Genomic DNA, 22,775 nt, shown 5'->3' on the forward strand with positions numbered 1-22,775 from the left:
CGTGGACGAGCGCCCTCATGTGGAACCACAGAAAGAACTGCAACCAGTTCAGAAACCGGAAGTTTTCCGAGAGTGGCAGTTCTCCCCTTATTAGACATTCTCTGGTACGGTTTTCTTCTCTAGTAGGCGAGGTACCGGTTTTCATCTTACCCACAATGCATTGCCAGCGGGCGTGACATGCAACAATCAACCGAACGATGTGGTGACTGCTTTTCGTGTGTAGCGGTCTCTCTCTCGCATGGTTCTTCCACTGTATTTGGTTCTTCAGGCGGAGGGTACTTTGGCAAATAACGGATACTTCTGAGGGGGGTCTTAATACAAAGCGGTTGTCTCTATGCCCCTGCTACAGTTTAAATCAAATCATCTAATTTGCACAAGGTAAGTACCGCTATGAGTCGGGTGTGTTCCCTAGATGAAGCGCGCTAGCTTGCGTCCGCCACCCGGGTAACTTAGCCGTTTTTGCAGCTGAACGCCAGCTAAAACTGCTCGCCGTTGTAACTTGCATTGTCAGCGTCCTTGTAATACTAGTCGCCGGTTTACCTCGTAACCTAGACAGATTTGACGAGCTGTTACAGTTTATTATTGTTATAGCTACCTAGCATGAGATGTTGGAGGGTGTTTTACTGATTAGCTAACGTTAGCTCACTATGATAACCAGTTGCCAATTGCTAACCTTAAATACACTGGTGTTTGTTGCATGTGATTCAGTAGCTAGTTCTCTCCAAGGTAAACTTAACTAATTTAGCCTTCCTGCTAGCTACTTGGTTAACTTCGCGGATTATGTTGTTATGTCATCGCCTATTTATGGTAATGGTTACCCTGTTTGTTCTGTTTATGTGCTCCGTTGTGTATACAACGTTAACAGATGACAAATGAATAAATAAAGTTATTGGACCTCCATGGTACGTTGCGTACACAGTCAAGTAGACCACCATTAGTAGAGAGAAGCTTGCAAGCTAGCGTCTATGTTACAAATAAACAAAGGTTAACATGAACGCACAGCCATACAAACCCAAGCAAGAAACAGGATGTTAAAGCAATTCCCGATGTGAGGATTAGTGAAGGATTATTGTTCTGCAAGGGACATCAGTGTTTACAAGAGCGAGTAATGATGGACTAAATTGGGCAAATATGGTCACCAAACCTCATCCTCCACCACCAAAAAACGTGTAATGCAGAGCATGTTTGGCGGGTTATTAAATGTAAGCACCATGTTTTCAAAACCTCGATTTTATTTCAAACTTAATCTCGTGACTAATCTTGCAGATGTCTCCACAGTTTGGAATCATGTGTATTGTCAAACTTTCTAGCCAACAGCATTGAAGGGGACAGATGATCAGGGGTGCTGGCTTATAAAATATATAAAAGAGCCACCATACATCTCACCACTTTGTCCAGATTGTGCCTTCACATGGAATGCTATACTGATCAGTGCATCAAGGAAGTTTTGGTGTCTTGTCAGATAGTGTCCTGGTAAAGACTTATTGGTCACATACTGGATTGTAGCATAACTCTAATATCTCTAGATATAATATTGTACAGCATTACAGGATGTGAACAATGACTCAACCATACAGAATGCAACTGCAAGGCAAATCTGAAACTATGAAGAGCAAAATGAATCTCTTAGTATGCCGGTCACAGCCTGCATGTTTGATAGTAACTATGAAATGTCTATTTGTAGTACATCTTTATGGGAGTTTTTTTTTTTTTTTCAACATTAGGATAGTACAGTCGCTCAGGATCATCTTTAGAGTGGAGAACTTCCACTATTCTAGAGCCTAGGGATGTGTAGGAGTTTTTGAGCTGTGAAGTGCTGACATTGTGTTGTGAGTCTTAACAAATAGCATCATTGTTGGAGCATCCAATAAGCCCAAGGTTATTGTACAGACTGTATAATAGAGAATCACATGGCATAGGGCTTATGAGGCAAAGAAACCCTATAATGATTAATCTCTAGAGTTGATGTCCATAACAATAATTCATCAACGTTACTTCAGAGCTTGTGTGGCAGGCAGGCAGGCTCATACACGTTCCCAAGCTTTGCTTAGGGCTGCTATATTACTGTAACATGACATGTGGGTTATCATCCCGATCATTATCCTGGATGACATAAGCTAGCTCAACCTGTTAGCAGTGATTGACCAATGGACGTGTGGGTGTATGATATGCAGATGGTTTTCAGTTATTAGAATTAGAAACACTTTTTTTCGAGGCAAGGTGTCCTCAATATTTTTGTACGAGGCCCTTAAGATTTTGATGTGTCGCAATACACTGCTGTCTAAATCAGGATGTGTTATTGATTGTGTTGGTTATCAGAGAGATTCAGTATAGGACATGATTAATATTTAAACCCCTGGAGGTAATCTGATGAATGTAATACAATATTTCATATTTATCAGCATGATTTAAGCCTCAATGCAGGTCCATTTGTAGAAATTGACAATATAAGTTAATAGACATGGCAACCGTGGTTGTGTAATCTATGGAGCCAGGGTGTAATGTTGTTGTAAAGTGGCTTTACTGGCTAAGTGTCTTGTTTATCCATGGTTTGAAAGTACATGAACAAGGGCATTTCTTAAACCCGCTTGAAATCTTTTATTCAAGGATTGACCAGGTTCAGTCTGGGGCAAAAGTGGCTGCAGAAGGAATAATTGGGGTAAGAATTAAAGGTGCCTGCACATATATTGAAGTCTTTAATTCAGCCACAAATGCCACAACCACATCAGTCATTATGCCAGACATTCATTCACCCCCCCCCCCCCCCACACACACACACACACACATACACGCCGCCACCACCACACTCCACTAAATGTAGAGATGTTTTCTCTTTCTGACACATCTTTGAAGCTGTTGAGAGACATGCTATAGAGGCTAGCATGGTGCTAACCCTGCGTTGACTTGGACAAGTAATCTGTGAGATCAGCAAAATGTAATCGTCTTTACCTCAGGCTTTACAAGAGTTCCCTGGCTTTAGCCATTGTATCGCTCAGCAGAATTTCCTTGTTTCAGTCCTAGTGAATTATTTTGGGTTTGACTGGCTGTGTGAACAAGTTGGGCTGCTGAGTGTGAATTTGTCCAGTGCTGCAGAAACCGGTTTCTGATAGATCTCTATAACGTGTACATTCAGATGTCTTGTTGTGTTTGACATTTGTATTGGCTACTTGTGACACAATAGTGTAATGTTATATGTCTCTGTAATGTTTGATTGCTGTCATGCAATTAGGCCTAGTAGTAGTCAAGTTTTAGAATTCAGTGAAGTAATCTTGCACTGGAATTACGGCCGAATGATTTGGGGAGTATCTAATTGTAATTTTTCTGACCGACATTGCGACTTGATTTTGCCATATACATTTTGAAAGTCAAGCTTCAGTTCAATGTTCCAAATATCCCAAAAGTTGGGCCACTTCTGATTCGTGAGCATGTGTAGTGCATTTAGAGCATTGCAATCCTGATTGGTGAGCATCACTGTCTGGATGACATGAATATAAAAATCATAGATAGTGTTTGGGGAGAGGACTGCTTTACTTATGTAAAATTGCAAACACAATGGTTTTTCATTGCTTTACTCAGCATGGTTGCATGATGCATGCTGTACATTAGAAATACTTTCCAAAACAACAGCAATTATATGGGTGCTACTGTTTTGTGAAGTTTTCCTCATGCAAGCATCAAACACTGGTAGGCAAATTGAGAAAATATTTACATGCTTTTTACTGAATTTAATTTAAATGTTACACAATGTTTCAGGAAACGTACTACCAGCTTTTTTGTATGGCAAACAGTGGAGCAGATAGGCAAAAATCACTGATCTGGAGTTCTTTATTATACAGGAAGAATAATTAGGCTATAGCTTTTGAGTTTTTCAAATCTTTTTTTCAAATCTGACTCTATACAATACTCAATGCTATATCTGCCGTGTGTTTCCCAGTCTCTGTGCTCCGTTTTTATAGACAATTGCAATAATCCACTTTGTTCTGTTAAATATTATTACATCGTAGCCTACCAACATTATCTTTGCAACTCAAGTGGTTTCAGTTTCTCTCGCGTGAATGTGCACAGGCATTGAATGAATGTTACCACTATTACTTAATTGTATGCCTCTATGTTTGACGACACCAAATTAATAAGTGTTTCCCGATGGCCGAAATTGTAGTTTGCATTTTCTGTCGGCCCGCGATTCCATGATAAGTTGTGCCGCAAATGATCAGACGAGTGACCGAAGTGCCGGGCAGGTACGGTGCTGGTCTGTGGCCCATAATTTGAGAAACGCTGTTGTAGCCAATGACCTCATTAAGGGAGCAGATTTGGCTCCCTGTTTGCACTTCCCCTTTGCCTGCCTTGTTTGTGTGACCTTTCTGTAAGTTGCCGCATGGCTCCCTGGACTATTTCCTTCACTTGCCCTGCTGATTGCACCACGCTGGGTTGCCTGTACCTAGTAACACTTCAGCACCTGTTAGGTTGACATGAAACTAGTTAATTGGTGGTTACTGGCAACGCAGAGGATCTCTGTTTAGTGTAAGTGTTGCATGGAGGCTACCTCTCTTGCAAGTGGCTCTGGATGAAAGTGGTGGAGATGGTCTAGTAGATAGGGATCACACCAAGTTGCCCCAGGGGGACTGTCCCTGTACCAAGTTGCCCCAGGAGGACTGTCCCTGTACCAAGTTGACTGTCTCAGAGAGACTGCTAAACGACGAAGTCCAAAAAATGTCACGTTACATGAATGAATGTGCATGTCTCTCCTCTCTGGTTTTGCAGCAGTCAGTCATGGCAGAGCCCAACCGGCCGCCTCAGCGGAAATTGTCCACTTCGGGGGACAGCCTATATAAGGTGCTTGGACTGGAGAAAGGGGCATCTGCCGACGACATCAAACGAGCCTACAGGTGAGACTAGCCACAGCTTCCTTTCCCAATCACCTCAAAACTATTTTTGTCTGCAGCAGTTTTCACAGCAGCCATTTTGACATTAAAAAATAAGTGGTGTTACTAATGGCAACAGTTTAGGTTTTGATTCTGCTCTAATGAAATGAAACGTAAGCTTCATGAATGTCATTAGTATTACCCATACTATGTCAGAATGGCTCCTGTGAAAAAAGATCTATTGGCAAAGCCTGTGCCCAGACTCCACTGATGTTCCTCTCCCTGTCTAAAGGAAACTTGCTCTGAAGTACCACCCAGACAAGAACCCAGACAATCCAGAGGCGTCTGAGAAGTTCAAGGAGATCAACAATGCCAACTCTATCCTTAACGACGAGACCAAAAGGAAGATCTACGACGAGTATGGCTCCATGGGGCTGTACGTGTCGGAGCAGTTTGGCGAGGAGAGCGTCAAGTACTACTTCCTCATGTCCAAGTGGTGGTTTAAGGTGAGAAAATGCTCTGTGTCTGTTATTAGCTACCCGTTGGTGTGTGTGTGTGTGTCATGCCATGTTGTCCAGTTTTAGAATTAAAGTTGACTGTATTTTAGCGAAACAAAATCGTTTTGTGTGTGTGTTTTCCGAGCTAGTCCATTGAGGGGTCATTTATGCTTAGGTCTGTATCAATAGGGCTCTCTGAATAAGGGGTCAAGAAGGCGAGAGCTGCTTGTTTATTATATGAGCTTTGTTTAACCAGCTGTAACAGTAAAAGTAATGGCCTTATTTTACCTTAGTCTTAGTAGCCTGTGTCACGCAGGCAGCTCAACTGATATCAGAGGTGAATACAACAGTAAAATAGGTTTGATTTCAGGCAGCACACAAACTGCTACAAATTTGCAACTTACTCGCACTACAAAAGACTTAGAATAAAAGTATTTTGATTAAGAATGTGAAATGTCTGAGAGTACATTTATTTGATCTGAAAGACAGATTGACTTCACATAACTACTTAACATTAAGGTTACATTACCTAAGATGCACTATTTCAATTCAGTTCAGTTTAATGGTGCTATTGGCAATGGATGAAGTCTCTAGACTCTATATAGACAGGGCCTCATATTGTGGTCGATACCAAGGCTTTTCAAAATGGACCTTTGGCTACCGAGAGAGGGACAGCAGGGTATTGTTCTCATGCCTGTCCACTCATGCCAGAGGACTGAGCCATGTCTCAACAGTAGGTCTAAATAGCTCTATTTATAATCTGCTTTGTTCGTATAAAAATTTTAGTCTGTGAGGGACAGGCGTATTATTGCTGTCCTAGTCGTGATTAGCAGTAATAGCAGTCTTTGATTTTTGAGTACAGGGCTGAGACACACACGAGTAGAGCGAGCTTATGATGTATGATGTGAATTGTTAGTGTCCACTGAGCTTTGATGTACAAAGTCACGATTTAATAGCATCAGGACTTACCGGAAATGGAATAGCCTTACATAAGTCCAGCCTATCGTCAAAATGTTTCTCTATCTCTCTTGCATTAAGACCCGATATGCTTTCAAAAACCCCCTACAGCTTGGCTGAGCAACTTCACTGGCTCGGGGGGGAAAGTCTCCTGTTACTGAAGCGAGAGTGACTCTGGCTCTCGACCCTGACAACCTCCTCCCCCTCCCGGACGACCCCCCCCCCCCCAAACCCACTTCACCCCCCCCCCAAAGCGTGGCGGTCATGGAGCCCCAGGAGTGTCCGTGTCCTGACGACCTGTGCGCCGTTTGTCTCCCGCAGGCGCTCTTCCTCTGCTGCACGCTGTCGTCCTGCTGCTGCTGCTGCTGCTGTTGCTGCTTCTGCTGCGGCAAGTGCAAGCCTCCGGAGGACGACGACAACTACCAGTACGTCAACCCCGAGGACCTGGAGGCCCAGATCAAGGCTGAGGAGCAGGGCGGAGGTGAGTTCCGCAGGAGAGACCAGTCCAGTTGAGTCCAGTGATAATTTTTGTAGTAAATCTCATACTGTAGAATTGCTATTTTAGGTCGGTAGTTAATGTTGTTTTTGGTGTAGAATACAGTCGTAGTTGCTTAGTCCATTTGGGCATTTGGAAGTTTTTTTTTTTATTATTATTGAAAGTGTCTCATTCTGAAGACAAGGAGAGAGTCATAAAATTGCAGTGTATTATAGAAGCATAATGTACTGTTGAGTGATTTAGACAGAGTCAGTGCTCAAGGATGCCTGTGTTCTTGGGGTCAGTCCAACACCCCATAAAGAAGCAGCTCGAACTACCTGTGTGTACTCAAATAGGAAAATGCAATGGTTAATCATAACCTTGTTCACTATGGCAGACTTCCCACAATCGATTGATCGATCAAAGCTATAAGTGGTCCCCACATAAGTCCTCTTATTTCAAAGTCCCATACAGTTACAGCTTTTGCAGGTTTGGTGGCACTACCATTGGCTAGAAGTGGTCCTGGTATTACAGAGGATGCAGGAGATGGAACTCTGGGATGTATTCTGCCAGTGTTTGGACCTCGGCGAGTGCACCTTTGGCAGGCGTCCCGTAGTCACAGGGCTTTTTCCGGCCGATGTCTCTTTTTCCGCTTCACTCGTCATGGTCACTTCCACTCAGAGCGGATGTGCCACAGAAGAGTTGCCCAAGGGGAACCGCAGATGGGCGCTGAAAAGGGAAGCGACACAGACACACCAGCGTAGTGTTTGCCATTTTGCTGTGCTGTCAGATCCTTTAGAGGGGGTACATGAAACGGTACACCTGATATCTCCCAAGTGGAAGAAACACTAGACCATCTTACATATTAGCCTTGTCTGGCTGACCTAAAAGCTGGAGTCATCTGTATTTATGTCACCTGGATGTTCTTCAGAGTTAATGATGGGCCTGTTTTTGTCTTAACACCGGGCTAAGCTAACTGGCAGTTGAAACTGCAGTTGTGTTTACTCATTAAACTCGAAACTCGTTAGCCTTTGCTTACGCAAATGTGTTTATGGATTCAATGCTATAAGATTTCATCATCTGAATGGTAAACTTAGTGACGACTGTTTGGGTTTGTTATTGTAGACATAAAACCCTAAAACATTCTGGTGTGTTTATGAGTTATAGTGTCATTACAATTATAAAATATATATAATAATACTGTTAGTCACTATTGGAAATAGTGAAAAAAGATCTGATTTTATTTTAGACAATGCTAGAAACTATTCTAGCTGTAAAATAGCAAAGGACAACTATAGTACTTCAGTAGATTTGAGGTTGATCTGCTAAAATCTGTCCCACAGTGTTACACAGTATATACAAATGTAGTGTTCATGTCTTGAAACTACCCCCCCCCCCCCCAGCTTAACTTTGTTGACATATGCTACGAGACATGGTGATGGCTCATCAGGAGCTCATAATGGCTGTCCCTCCTCTGTGGATTTGTCTGCTGTGAACTCCTTCCCCAGGCTTGATGGAGTAGCCTGTGATGTGGGAGCCTGCCTTTGCTCCAGACCGCAAGCCCTCGCTCACGTTGGCCCACTGGCTTATACGGCACGTCACACTCCTGATGGGCCCCCATTGATGTTAAACTCCCTCCACAGCCTTTGATGGTGGTTCGCTCTCAGCATTGGAGCTGTTTTGACATTCAGATTGCGAGGAGTATGTCCTTGCAGTGGCATTTATAAGTCTCAGAGAGTAATATGGATGTCTCGTAAGCAATAGGTCCAATTCCTTGTTTTTTTGTTTTGTTTTATTTTTTTTGTGCACTGCGATCGAAGTTCGATGTAATCGATGATGTGTACACAGTAGGCCGTCCACGTATGAGTTTTGAACAAGCTGCAAATATAAGTGTCAGTCAAATTATAAAATTTTGAACAAGGTAATTGTAGGCTTGGTTTGAAGACCTATGTTATTCATTTATCATACATACTTTTTGATGTATTTATTTTTGTCTCTTGCCCAGGAGGTGAAACGGTAATCATTGTGCAGCCTATTCCCAGTCCAGGCCCAGAAAACCCCAGCGAAACTCTACCAGAGTCAAAATGACTCGTAAGGCACCCGCCTCGTTTACGTGTGGTCTATTTTTTTTTGTCTGTTGCTGTATGTCTGACCACTCTTTCACATTAACACCCGCCGTCTGTTTCATCTAACCACTCCATCTCTCTAACTAGTAGCCACTATATTTGGTCATTTTCCTAACGCAACAATCATTTTGCTTTCATTATATCTATGTCCTCCGCATGGCATTTTTTCATTGTTGTTATCATCATTATTATAGTACTCAAGTGATTTGGCTTTGAATGCTCAAATGTTATGTCTGCGCTACTCAAAATTGTGTCTGTATTACCCAAAGTTCATAGATGTGCATACATGGAGATCACATCTCTGGTGTTGCTTGCTACATAGTGACTTCTTATCTCTAAAACTATGCTTAGTAAGAACTGGAGACTCATGGCAGCTTTTGACAACTCCTGGGTTGCTTGAAAAGGCAGCACATCCTCATTTGCATGCAGAGCAGAGTCATTGGCTCAGGATGAAACCTGCAGTATGTTGGAAAGTGCTGACACCTCTGTGTATGAGAGAGAGAGAAGGAGAGAGAGAGAGAAGGAGAGAGAGATTAAAGGTCCTTTTGAACTCGCAGGTGAATGACCAGTCGTGCTCTTCGCTTGCCAGTGACCCCAAGGTTGTACACATGTGGGTTTGTTTGCGATTGTGAGTGGGTGTGCCGATGTTTGCAAAAGGTTTGAAGTTGGTCCTAAGTGGAAATTGAATCATGCAAACCATAAGTTCTGAATGAATTATAAGTCTAAGCAGTTAAGAGATAACAGGTGAAGGCAAGAGTTTAAGGACCTGTTTATATTTGATTTTAGAATGTGTGTTGGGTGATCCAATCACAAGTGGTCAGTCATTAGAACTCCCATTGCCCGGGACACATGGCAACACATAAGCATTTACACTGCAAAAGATATGGGGCCAAACACATACCGGACCAGTTCGTCAAGTGGGTTGAGTGATGGATCATAATGTGTCTGACTGGTGATTTGTCTGTTTACATTTGTATATAGAACTGATCGGATCACACAAGGCTCATTCTAAAAACAAATGTAATGGGGTCTTAGGGTCTAAAGGTAAAGGGATTTATAAGCCTGACAGATTTTCTATCAGACTCTGTGCATGTTTTCATGAAGTTGTCATGTCAACGCCGCTCAAGTGTGTGGAATGTCACAAGGTGGGGTCCCTGTCCCTGTAGCTAAGTTCAACACCAACCTAGCTGTGTAACATTTCCCTTGAAAGAGCAAGCCCCTCACTGCTTGCTCCCTTACGGGTAAACCATGTGTCGATGTCAACCTCATCTCACAGCTTCCTCATCAGCGTCACTGCCCCGCTGTTTTCATTAGCAGCGCACCATCCCCTGTCCCGTCCTGTCCCTGTTACCCTCCCTGACTCCTTCCTGTTCCACTGTTGGCTCAGTCCAAGTGAAAGCACTAAGCTTTGATCTCTGTGGTTTCTGTCCCCCTCTCTGCTGTGCTCCGGATGACCCCTTATTAACAGGACACAAGTGACTGTGAGGATGACCTGCATCAGGGGAGGGGAGGTAGGTTTGATCTCGACTCGTCCCGCGCTTGCTAGGCTGAACCTCCACCCACGGGACAGGCAGTGCTGAATACACAGCACTCCCAAGACCCTCAAAGCGGAAATCAACCCACCACAGAGCACCACACACACATTACATTCATTTATTACACGGCTCTTCACAAGACAAGTAGAACGCTCCATTGGCTTGAATGGGATTTCCCATAGTTCTACGGTAAAATAAATTCATGCAATTACCGCTGCAAACATATAATTACCGCTGTCAATGGCAACGGGTTTTGTGCTGCTGATCATATCACTCTGCAAGTATTCCGGTCACTTCTTGCATTGGAACTTCATTCAAAAGTGAAAGCAGACGGTTGATCAGCTGTGTTCTAAAGAATGTTTGAATCAAGTTCAGCGTGTGTTGCAAACTATTTGTTTCTCAGCAAAAGCCACGACGAAACGGTAACAATTAAGTGTAAAGAGACATATCGTGGAGTTTATTTTTTCGTTTTGGCAATTAGCCGTATACGATATGGGAAAATAAGTCCCTTCAGGGCGAAACAAGACCGCTCCGCTGGCGTGTCGGGGTTCGGTTCGCCCTGTCGGGACTTATTTTCCCCATAATGACCGGTGTTCTATACATTATCCCTTACATAGCGCTTTAGCTATGTAGCTATGTGTCCTAAGAGCAGGGAGTTTCCTTCCGGTCATCTTCCAGTGGCTGATCAACACGGGTCAGAGGTCAGGCCAAGGAGTGCCTCAGTCTTCAACGTTCAACATCTGTCAGTCCTGTGGGCCTTGGATGCTCTTTGCTGTGCTGTCCTTTGAGCCTTGCTTGCTTGAGTGTGCATGTAGACCTTTAGTATTGCGCACAGCACACCCACAACAGAAATGCAAAAGATGTTGTTTGCATGGCAAATAATGAAATGCTTGGCTATGTAGATAGTGACTTTGTGGTTTCCACCCTTTCAAAATAGGAATTGAATTTTTATTGTTTATGATTTGGCTGTTGATGTTTGTGCTCTGCTTCCTCTTCTTTGCATGCTGCTGGTAAATGTCACCTAACACCTTTCACCACCTGAAGAGCCTGATTTTGCCTCTACTCGACATCAGACAGATGTTGAGCTTTTTCATGCCTTAACACCTCTTTCTCTCTCTCCCTCCCTCTACATGCTCTTTCTCTCAATCACTCACTCTTTCTCCCTCTTTCTCTCTCTCTCTCTCTCTCTCTCTCTCTCTCTCTCTCTCTCTCTCTCTCTCTCTCTCTCTCTCTCTCTCTCTCTCTCTCTCTCTCTCTCTCTCTCTCTCTCTCTCTCTCTCTCTCTCTCTCTCTGCCACACTGCAGTTCGTGGAGCCCCTATTGTGATCCAACCGCATTCCACTGTCAACACCTCGGAGACCACCCACTTTGCAACCAGTCAGCCCAGCTATACCAACCAGAAGTGAGACCCATCCTCCACCCCACCCTACCCGACCCCGTGACCTGGAACTAGTTCCTCCAACTCAACTCAGCCCCAATGCCATGACACCCCACGCCACCAACAGACATGCGAGGCCCCTTTGCGGGTCCTGTGGGGTGGGGTGCCCCCTTGTCCATGCAAGGGTGTGGGCACTAGAGCCATCTCCCCAAACTGAAGCACTGGCTAATGAGTTGGCAGTGTTGCCATGAGAGACAAGGACTCTTAATGCTGCCATTCTCACTTCCTCTCACCCATTTGCATGGACATGTAACACACACACACACACACACACACACACACACACACACACACACACACACACACTGACGTGAGCATACATACAGTGTATGCAATCTAACCTTTCTCTGAACCTGGTCTGACTCTTAATGTTTTTATTTTCTTCCCTCTGGTTCCAGTAAGTAGTTCTGCTCTAGTTGGCTATGCTTGCAAAGGGTATTCTTTCCTTTTTTATATTTGTGTTCTTTCTCTTCTCTCCTCTGTTGTCCTCTGTGGGTCAGTCTGTAACTGGTGGGGGGCCAACCTGATTAACTAGCATGGAAGTGGCCAAAAAAAGAGAGGGCTCGCCAAAAGTGCATGCCGTACATATAGTGCATGCTTTTAACTGTACAGATCTGGTACGTGCTCAAACTCACATACACACATATTCACTCCTCCCCACACATACATACATACATACATACATACATACATACATACATACATACAGTATATATACACACACACACACTCACACACACTCGACAGCCATCCATCACCCTTTGCAAAAAGTAGGGACACCAGCAAATAGTGAGAGAACGAGGTGGAGAAAAGCACTGGTCATAATTATGGGTCAACACACTTCTAGTGGACTTCTACATAATCATGGTCATCTACAGAAGGTGTTCTGGTATACCAGCCTTTTAGGAGCCACGGCCAAAGTCTCCCTGTATATCGGACGAAGCTTTGACTCCCAAAGACATGTCTGACCTGTTTGCATTTCAACAGAAGTCTTCTTATCACCACTACACGATCACAATTTCTTTTTTTTTTTAAATACTAGTATGACATATGCACAGATTTTACTTGGTTCCATGGTGTTGGAATTGACATTTTATTTTGTTGATTACCGGTAGATTGCAGACTGACATCTTGCCGTTTAGCAAATTCTGGTCATGTGCATTTCAGATTAGTATGCAGTTTTTTTTTTTTCTCTCTCTCTCTCATGTAGGCAGCAGCAGATGAGGTCTAAACCGCTAGAGAGATACCATGCCAAATTTCAAAGCATTGCTGGGTTTTGTTCATCTTTTGTTTTTCGGTACATTTTTAAGACAAAGCGTATTTATTATGCAAGGACTTCCTTCGTTGCTCTTAAACATATGCAGTTGTCTGTGATCTTGATGTGTTTGTGTCCAGTTCACGCCTTTCTCGTTGTCATTGGTTGAGGTGGTCTGTCATGTCTGTAACTTTGTATCAGCTGTTAATTGTTAATAATGCAACTGGACTTTTGGTCCAAGTCTGAAGTAGAAAACCACTATTAACCCCCCAGTGATTGACTGTTGAGTATATATTGATATCAAGTCAAGCCAAAAATATATCATTGTACTCAAAAAAAACAATGTATCTGAAAAAGTAAAGGCAGATTCTAAGTTCGGTCGGTACTCTACACAAACATGCTAATATTCTCATGCTAGACAAGTCAAGGCTATGATGTTGAAGGCTTTGATGCCCCGCCACATCTTTGACTGTGCCGTGTACGAGATGTTGCATATCAGAAGAGAGTGCATTCACTCTTCTGGCATCTAAGGAGCCATTTGTTTGATTAGTTTTTTTTTTTATTAGTTTTTTTTTTTTTTAAACCTCGTCGGAACTTGATTTGTGAGTATGTCTTTTCAGCAGGGACTCGCTCATAGGCTCTCCTGTCATCAATCACCCTCCCCATCTCCGGCGCTCAATCGGCCCCAGTCTGATCCATTTGCCATTTGGCTCGCGGAATGTAAATCTCATCTTTTTTTCCACGAGCAGGCCAATACCTTAGCCCTGCCAATCTCGCTACTGTAAATGTGTGTAGCGTTTGTCACGAGGCCACCGGCAATGCCATTTGAACTCCTGTGGATGCATTTTTTTTTTTTTTTACGAATCGTGTCCATATTTCAAATACGTGGTGATTTCTTAAACATTCAAAATGACACATTTTTTAATGCATTGCTCCATACTTACAGCATATGTGTGTGTGTGTATAGATATATATATATATATATGTGTGTGTGTGTGTGTGTACATGGGGTAGTGCAGATATGAGCCCTGACATGCAAGGTCAGGGTTAGGCTCTCTTTGATGGCATGCGATCAGACTGCCCTGTAATTCCCCAAAGGCAGCCTGGCCCAAGCCATGAGGACTGAGGCCTCTGTAGTCAGCCAAGCCAGAGGTAGAGAGCAAGTACTAACTATAGGGTCCTCACCCACTAAAATTGTAGATTTTTTTTTTGTCATTGCTTTCTTTACGTTACTGTCCATAACATTACAAGTCCTAAACGGACAGAAGACCTGTAAATGTGTATTTATAAAATTGAAAAATCTTAATGAATAAAAAATATGGGGGGATTTCTAAACACTGCCTTTGTGTGTGTTTCTTTAAGTGTGGTATGGGAACGGCAGGCAATTGTACGCTGGCTGAAAAGACACTGTCAATGACAGCAGTGGAGAAGGGGGCTTCAGGGTGTTTGGCCATCTCTACATGGAGCTTCAAACAGAGTGAAGAATGGGCCTTTATGAGCAGGCCCCTGTGGGCCAGAGCCTGTTATTGCTTGTCTCTACCGTGTGAAGCGGATCTCTGAGAAGTCCTGTGAATCTACCAGAGAAATACCCTCATTAGCTCCTCGTTGACAAAGGACAGAAGTGAAAGGAGGGGACAGTGGTGGAGGACTGGTTGTTCTTGGCTTTGCCTGCGGCAAGACATTATCGGTTCCTTTTTTTGCACATGCATTCATTTTCATTTTAATCAGTGTTTGCAGAAAATAAAAAGGTATTGTAAACAAGAATAGTGATATTTAATATATTATTTCATTTAATGGATAGACATTAAATTAATATTCTAAATTTAATTTATGTAGCCTACTTAATATTTTCAGTAGTGCACTAGCAGTGAACTCAGACAGGCCAACAGGTCCTAGCGAGAGATAACCAGGACTGGTGAAGCATGAATGGATGTTTTCTCAGAAACGGTCTGTATTGGTCTACACTTGCACTGTGCGCTATACTTGGCACTGCTAAGCTCATTAAGTTCTTAGGCTCAACTCCCTCTAGATATTCATTATAGCCACCTCGTCATGGAGCGCCTCCGAGAAACCGATGGAGGAGAGACAGTGAGCGGTTCCCCTGACGGGTGAGGGTCAGACTCGGATTACAGCTGCTACTTGTCTGCTAATGATTTTACTTCTGGGATTCAGTTCACCCTCGCAGGGTTATTTGATCAATCTTAGACCATTTCAGTGTGTAAATGGCAGCTAAAAAAAGGAAGTTAGACATGCATTAGACCAATGGAGTATTTTAGGTGATTTGTGTTTCCCACTGTTCTGATGCGTTCTAAGCCTCCCCTCATCTATCAAGCTTTTGGAAGTTCATTTGTTTACATATTTTCTCCCTGAACTATGTAAACACAGGGAAGCCATCTGGGTGGGGAGACACTGTTCACTCTGTATTTCATTAGTGCTGCACCGAAAGCATTTTGTTTTGGCCAACAAAATGCATCTTTAAATTCATATGGTTTAGTTGTACACATTTTTAAGCTATAAATTTAAAATTATGTAAAAAGCTGAAATATGGAGGTCTGCCTCCTGCCTGTGTGATGAGAGCTGACAGAAGAGCTGGTGTCCGTCCACGTTAGTGTGGCGTGGCCTGACTTGTTATGAATGTGTTTTTAGAGGCTCTTGTCACCGGCGCCAGCACTCCCTCGTGGCACCCCGATGACTCAGGGCCTTCAGATCCAAGCGGACCAAATGTTCCCCTCCTGTTCCTGCCAGCCAGCCAAGAAGTGGCTTCTCTCTCTCTCTCTCTCTCTCTCTCTCTCTCTCTCTCTCTCTCTCTCTCTCTCTCTCTCTCTCTCTCTCTCTCCACCTATCAGGTTACAGGAGATAAAAATTGCCCAGACCACCCCTCCATCCATGCCCCTCACAACCCAGTGAGAGGCTGAACTGTGGAATCCCATTTGTGTGTGTTTGGTAAAGGGAGGGGAGGGGTCGCAGTTTTGACAGTAATTTAACCTAGAGCAAACAGTAAACTAAAATTATCCCAACAGGGAAGGGTCTGGTTTATCAGCGATCACCAGAATCCGAGCAGTACTGCGATACAGACAGCACAGCCACTGAGGAGTCCTCTCTGTCGTTGCCGTTGTTTTCTCTTGTTATTGTTTAAGAGGTCACTCAGGGGGCAATGAATTTTGGCCTGGGATTAAAGCCGCCCGTGGGGGAGTCGATGAGCACCATGGACAACCTGGAGAAGCAGCTCATTTGCCCCATCTGTCTGGACATGTTCACCAAGCCCGTGGTCATCCTGCCCTGTCAGCACAACCTGTGCAGGAAGTGTGCCAGCGACGTCTTCCAGGTACAGTAGGTGGGGAGCTGCAGCGGCAGCTCCTCATGGGGGTTAGATGCCCCGTGTGGCACACACACCTTTACACGTCAGATGTGTATGTGTTTTGGGTTGGCTCAAGGAACACATGTAAGTGATTTGTGGTGCTAAAGAAAGGGAACACAGGTCAGGGTGGAGTCAGAGAAGTGATGGTTTTGGTGACCTCCACACCCTAAGAGTGATGCTAGATGGAGGAGCATGGAAACCTGTAAGGTCACGGATAAGACAAGTGTTCTTCAGAATGTGTTTTGGTGTTAGTGGAATAAAAAGTAGAATGTTCCATATGTGCTCTAACCTTAGAATGTAATTTCATACAAGACATGATCATTCTAAATGTAACTCATGCTCATCCAAAGGCCTTTTACGCAATTGACTGGCTCCATGGAGGCTTGTCAAGAAGTATCTAGAGAGCTAGTATCTATCGCCTGATGATGTTAACAAATGGTTAAGTGGAACCTCATTGGTTGAAAGCAAAGTAAGCAGGCAGAGGGGCTATGGAAAGAGGGTCAGCCCTGCCCAGCACCTGCTGCATAGGGAGTAAGCCGGGCCTCAGAGGGCCGTCAGAACCAAGACAAATCACCCCGTTAGCCCTATGAGTTACATCTGCCATTCGGCACTGCTGAGGAAACACTCAGGGCATCGCGCATAGCAGCAGACTAAGCCAGTGAGGCCACCAGGTCAAATCTGCTTTGCTCTCAAGTAAAGTTAGCTGTTGTTGGGTTGCAGCCTTTTATCTGCATCTGCCGTACTGTCTTAAATAGTTTTTAGGTCACGTTGGCCCCAATACAGTGCCCTCAAGAATTATTGGCACCTTTGCTAAAGGTGACTGAAAAGGCTTATAACATTTTCACTTTATCAGTTATTAATCTTGATATTATATTGAAAAACAATCATACCTTTACTTGAGGTAAGTTTAGTCTAAGAATAAAGCCACCATCAGTGAAAAATCATTTTTTAAAACAAAATCACACGTCACAATTATTGGCACCCCAAAACATTTGAAATGTAAATGAAGTATGATCCCAGGCATATTTAACTTATTTTAATTCAGCCTAAGTGTTTAGGAACTTTTAAGCAGTTATCAATGATTTCCTGTTTCACTGGGATATAAAAATGATGGAATGGATACAAGAAAATAGCTGCTTGACTTAAAATGTGCACATCAACAGTTAGGGCAATAAGAAGTTTAAGAAATTAGAAACTATCATGAACCAGCCTGGAAGAGGACGCAAGGCTATTTTGTCAGCAGCCACTATGAGGAGGATGGTCAGAAAAGTAAAAAAAAAATCTAAAGACAGCACTTTCATAATTACAGTTTGGGAGCGTCTTGTGTCACCATGTCTCCACATCCACCATAGGATGTCACCTAATTGTTTGGAAGGTATGCCAGAAAGAAGCCTGCCCTAACTTTTCATCACAAGCAAAAGTGTTTGGAGTTTGCCAGACACCACAGAACAGACAGAACTTTAACTGGGACAGGGTGCTGTGGTTATACAAAACAAAATTTAGCTCTGACTCCAAATGCTCAAGGGTTTGGCATAGAAATAAAGATGGCTACAGAGAAAAGCACTTAATACCAAGTGTTAAATATGGTGGGGGATCTGTGATGCTGTGGGACTGTTTCTCTTTCAAAGACCCTGCCAGTATGTTCATATACATGGTGTTATGGATTCCAGTAAGTACCAGGAGATTTTCAATCAAATTCGGGCTGCCTCTGCCAAGAAGCTGGTTGTGCTTTTCCAGCAGGACAACGATCCAAAGCACACATCAGAATTCACTCAATCATGGTTCAATGAATACATAGTTACCATAGCCATCTATGTCCCCTGACCTAAATCCAACTGAGAACCTGTGGAATGAACTGAAGTGCACAAGAGAACACCAGGATTCTGCCAGATCTGAAGAGATTCTGCATTGTGGAGTGGTTGGAAATGTCCCTCTGTGCTCTCAAGTCTTATAAGATATTACAAGAAAAGACTCAGTGCTGTTCTGGAGGCTGCACAAAGTACTACATGAGGGGGGTGACAATAATTGTGATACATGTTTTTTGGAATAAAATTTATTTTGTCATCACCTGTGACTTTTTTTTCTTGTGGTAATGCATTTTCATCAGCCTTTTTTCACTCATATTAAGTAGAGGAGAGGTAAGACGAGCCATTTTTTGCATTCATCATCATTCTGACTTTTGTAATCTTCACACCAAACACAATTTTAAAGTGTTCTATTACTTCTGTAATCAACAAATCTTAGATATCTTATATGAGTAAAGAGATATGCTCTCTACAAAAAAAGTTGGTCTTGTGGCCAACACAAAGATTTCATGTAAAACATTTTTATTTTCTCCAAACAATAATTTAATTTCTACAAACAGTAACAAACACCCACATTTAACTGTGCGTTTGCCAAATAGATTCAACTGAAAATTTGCCAAGACATTAGCCTGGCGAGCCAGACCCACATTAAAATGTAGGGTCTGGGCACTCACCGTTCCCAGTGCTCAGTCCGAGGGGCGGGATAATCAGTTGTCTTTCAAATTCCCTCTGCACGCAATAGGACGCAATAGGATATTTGTTTTCAAGTAGCAGGGAATTCAAGCCAAACCGTTGCAACTCTGCCATCAATCATTATGTTAAGCCCACCAAACGACTATATACACGATTTAATTGCCTGATTAAGTTTCGATTTCTGGAGCTCACAAGCCAACGGAGAGTTGCTAGACTAGCCCTGGCAGCAAATATCATTTGCTGCCGCTAGGGGCGCGTCTAGATTTCTAGGCTACCAAGACATGTTTAGGCCTATAACATTTTGTGTCGCCTGTTTCCCTGTTTTCCTTGAATTCGCCCATGTAATTCACTTAAATAAGTCTGATTAATTTGCTCTCTTTAGCTCTTAGTAACACTGAGGAACCATAAGAACAAGGTCACAAAATAAAGGCAAACTTAAAAATCTTACAGATGCAATACAAGTACTAGTTAGCTGGCTCAACTTGCCCCAGCCCTGGTGGCTCATCTTACCCCACAACCACCATTATGAAAGAAAATGCCTTTCACAGCAAGCTAGTAACATTTATGATTTTGTTTAGCCCACACATCATAGCTTAAAAGGGCACCAGATGAGGTGTAATGCATTTGAATGTTGGAGAGCAAATTATCATATTTTTACACATATATTTTTTACCACATTTGCCATGTGCTGCACCTTTCCACATGTTGTAAAGAACGGTTCCCTCTTCCTTAAAATGCTGTCACATAAAATTTGTTTACGGTTTTCTAGAAAAAAGAGGTGCCATCTTACCCCGTTCTCCCCTAATGGTGCCAATAGTTCTGGAGGACACTGAATATTTCTCATAAGTCTCATTTTAAATTAGGTTTAAATGGAAAGAGGGGTGCAGGAGGAGTGATAAGGATGTGCAAACAAGGTACTGTTGCTCAGGGCAGTTGCAATACAAATAAGCATAATGACACCAAAATACATGGCTATTGAAAACTATTGAGGTAGTTTATATAGAACTAATTCAGATGAAAACTGTAGATTCACAGCGTCTGTCAGTCTATGGACATCATCCCAATCACATCTTCACTATGAAACATGAACTATTTATGTTGCTTTGGCACATATTGAACTTGAGTCTATCAGATGAGTGAGGGACAGTTCCCTTCATCTCAGTCTGTCTCAGTCACACATTCACCTTCTGAGCCTCAGCCTCCAGGCCTCCAATGACTTATCTACTCCATTGTTCTGAGCGAATACTTTCTGTTGTTTTCGCACATATTGGAAGTAAAGTCTATTAGGTGAGTGAAGGACAGTTACCACCACGGCCACCTCTGTCTCGGTCACCCACCCTCTGAACCTCTGTGTCCCCCAGGCATCCAGCCCGCTGTGGCAGAGTCGCGGCTCCACAGCCATGACCACCGGGGGGCGCTTCCGCTGCCCATCCTGCCGGCACGAGGTGATCCTGGACCGCCATGGCGTCTACGGCCTGCAGCGAAACTTGCTGGTGGAGAACATCATTGACATTTACAAGCAGGAGTCCAGCAGGTCAGAGCAGCACACATGCCTTGGCTAGAGACTTGGGTTCGGTTCTAAACTGTAGTCATTTCCTAATCTCACTCCCATCGCTCCACTCATGTCCAGTGTTGGGAAAGTGAATTCCACTACACTCTTAAAACAAATGTGTTGAAAACAACACAACTTGCGATGTTTTTAACACATCTCTGTGTCCAGATAGGGAAAACACATTTGTTTTAAGAGTGTACAGATTACAAAATATATGCAATTAAACTACATGATTACAAAATGATTTTTGTAATGTATTCCGATAGATTAGTGAGTAACATATTTTAAATACTTTGGATTACATCAGCATTGCATTATATTTCATAAGCAGTGGATGAAACAGTTATGTGATGTTATGTTAACTTGTAAGATCCATTGTGTCAACAGCAACCTAAAACCTAATTTACAGTGAGGATTGGTTGATAAACCTATTTGCTATGAAACACTTAATGTCATTGTATCAAAGACAGAACAGAGATGCGTTGTCTGTATACGCTAAAAGGCTACCAAATCCCAAACAAAGTACATACACAGATTCCTTTTAATGAATTTCAACAGCACATCGGGAGTTACATGCCTTTGCAGAACACCCTGTCAAGAAATGGGAACCCACACTGCCCTAAAACATGCTGGCTGGATGGCTCTCCTGTCCATTTTCATTGTCCTTACTCAAGAGAAGTTGCCAGCTTGTGGTCATTTCCTAATATCACCAGACTTCAGCCTCCAAAATGTCACCATGAGCAGACAGTAGTCTACACTAAGCTCATGCAATTTAGTTAAAAGGGCTGTTTAAGACACAAGTTTCAGTTGTACTCATAGCTCCAAGCTCATTGCAGTCATAAAATACAACCCCAAATCATAAATATAGCTGCAAGCAGCAATGAGGGGGCCAAGCAGTTGAGCAGGAGTTGTCATGGCAACACAATGTTGCTACATTATAAACACACCCAATTAACCTCCCATCCGACCCACCACACACATATACACAGATAAACCTCCGTGTATATACATGCGCATACCTCAAACATCACCAAATTTATTGTGTGTCCTCAGGTTGTAGTCATGAGACCACATACCAAGTTTGGTGTCAATACGAGAAAGTGTTGATAATTATAGCGCCCCTAGTGTAGCCTGACGAGCCAGACCCACATTAAAATGTAGGGTCTGGACACTCACCGTTCGCAGTGCTCAGTCCGAGGGGTGGGATAATCAGTTGTCTTTCAAATTCCCTCTGCACGCAATAGGACAGTGGCAGCGCTATGAGTCCCATGCGTTTCCCACCAGCGGAGCTAGTTGGCTAGTTCAAACGTTTGCCAACTTCATAAAAGCTTAACTCGTGTCACACTGTTCGCCAGCAGCAACATCCTAACCGTTGCAACTCTGCCATCAATCATTATGTTAAGCCCACCTAACGACTCTATACACGATTTCATTGGCCTGATTAAGTTTCGATTTCTGGAGCTCACAAGCCAACGGAGAGTTGCTAGACTAGCCCTGGCAGCAAATGTAATTTGCTGCCGCTAGGGGCGCATCTAGATTTCTAGGCTACCCCTAGTGTTCAAAGGTCACTAAATATATTGAGCAACTTCAGGATGTGGTCCCAAGCCCATGTACCAAATTTGGTGTCGATACGAGAAAGTTTTGCAAATTATAGCACCCCTAGTGGTGAAAGGTTGCTAACATTATTGTGTGTCCTCAGGATGTGGTCTTGAGTCCATATACTAAGTTTGGTTTCGATATGTGAAAGCATTGCTGAAATATGAGCCCACTTCCTGTGATTATAGTGCCCCCCTAGTGGTCAAAGGTCATTAAATTTATTGAGCCTCCTCCTTATCGGGTCCTGACCCCATGTACTGACTTTTTTTTTAATGTCAAAGCGTTGCTGAAATATGACTATACTTCCTGTGATTATAGCACCACACAGTGGTCAAAATGTACCAAATTTCTTGGGCGTCCTCCTAATTGGCTCATGAGTCCATATTACATTACATTACATTACATTACATTTGGCTGACGCTTTTTAGCCAAAGCGACTAACAACATAGTAAACAGTTTAAGTTTTAGAGCAGTTCTCAACAATTTTAGGACAATTTAAAAACATTAGAGTACAGTAAGAATAAGTGCATCAGTGAGTGCTGTTTTTAACAGTTACTTGTCAATATACCAAGTTTGGTTTTGATACGTAAAAACGCTTGCTGAGATATCACTTCACTTCCTGTGAC

The 22,775-nt window shown here is 43.0% G+C and overlaps 2 protein-coding genes across 6 annotated transcripts in view; both read left to right on the plus strand.

Annotated features, from left to right (window-relative positions):
* Window positions 1-157: 157 nt before the first annotated feature.
* On the plus strand, window positions 158-14,480 carry dnajc5ga (DnaJ (Hsp40) homolog, subfamily C, member 5 gamma a). 4 transcript variants are annotated; one of them, XM_042094356.1, is made up of 7 exons: window positions 161-378; window positions 4,762-4,886; window positions 5,155-5,368; window positions 6,638-6,797; window positions 8,797-8,882; window positions 10,386-10,428; window positions 11,758-14,480. In XM_042094356.1, the coding sequence occupies exons 2-5, from the start codon at window positions 4,771-4,773 to the stop codon at window positions 8,877-8,879; spliced, it is 573 nt and encodes a 190-aa protein (XP_041950290.1). In that variant the 5' UTR covers window positions 161-378; window positions 4,762-4,770; the 3' UTR covers window positions 8,880-8,882; window positions 10,386-10,428; window positions 11,758-14,480. The 4 variants fall into 4 exon arrangements, with proteins under 4 accessions (XP_041950289.1, XP_041950288.1, XP_041950290.1 ...); XM_042094357.1 differs by lacking the exon at window positions 10,386-10,428; XM_042094355.1 differs by lacking the exons at window positions 8,797-8,882; window positions 10,386-10,428 and having other exon boundaries at window positions 158-378; window positions 4,765-4,886.
* Window positions 14,481-16,089: 1,609 nt separating this feature from the next.
* The window catches only part of trim54 (tripartite motif containing 54), a 31,227-nt gene continuing 24,541 nt past the window's right edge, over window positions 16,090-22,775 (plus strand). For both annotated transcript variants that reach the window (XM_042094336.1, XM_042094335.1), the window contains exons 1-2: window positions 16,090-16,470; window positions 20,363-20,535. In XM_042094336.1, coding sequence (XP_041950270.1) covers window positions 16,300-16,470; window positions 20,363-20,535 — 344 coding nt within the window. In that variant the 5' untranslated portion in view covers window positions 16,090-16,299. The remainder of the gene's footprint in view (window positions 16,471-20,362; window positions 20,536-22,775) is intronic.

This window comes from Alosa sapidissima, chromosome 6 (assembly GCF_018492685.1).
Source record: "Alosa sapidissima isolate fAloSap1 chromosome 6, fAloSap1.pri, whole genome shotgun sequence".
NCBI classification, from domain to species: Eukaryota; Metazoa; Chordata; class Actinopteri; order Clupeiformes; family Clupeidae; genus Alosa; species Alosa sapidissima.

Excerpts from the sequence above, each read along its gene's own strand:
- dnajc5ga (XM_042094355.1), top strand. The coding sequence starts at position 4,771 with ATGGCAGAGCCCAACCGGCCGCCTCAGCGGAAATTGTCCACTTCGGGG. Across the intron at positions 4,887-5,154 it reads GACATCAAACGAGCCTACAG|GAAACTTGCTCTGAAGTACC; the intron begins GTGAGACTAGCC and ends CCCTGTCTAAAG. Across the intron at positions 5,369-6,637 it reads TGTCCAAGTGGTGGTTTAAG|GCGCTCTTCCTCTGCTGCAC; the intron begins GTGAGAAAATGC and ends TGTCTCCCGCAG.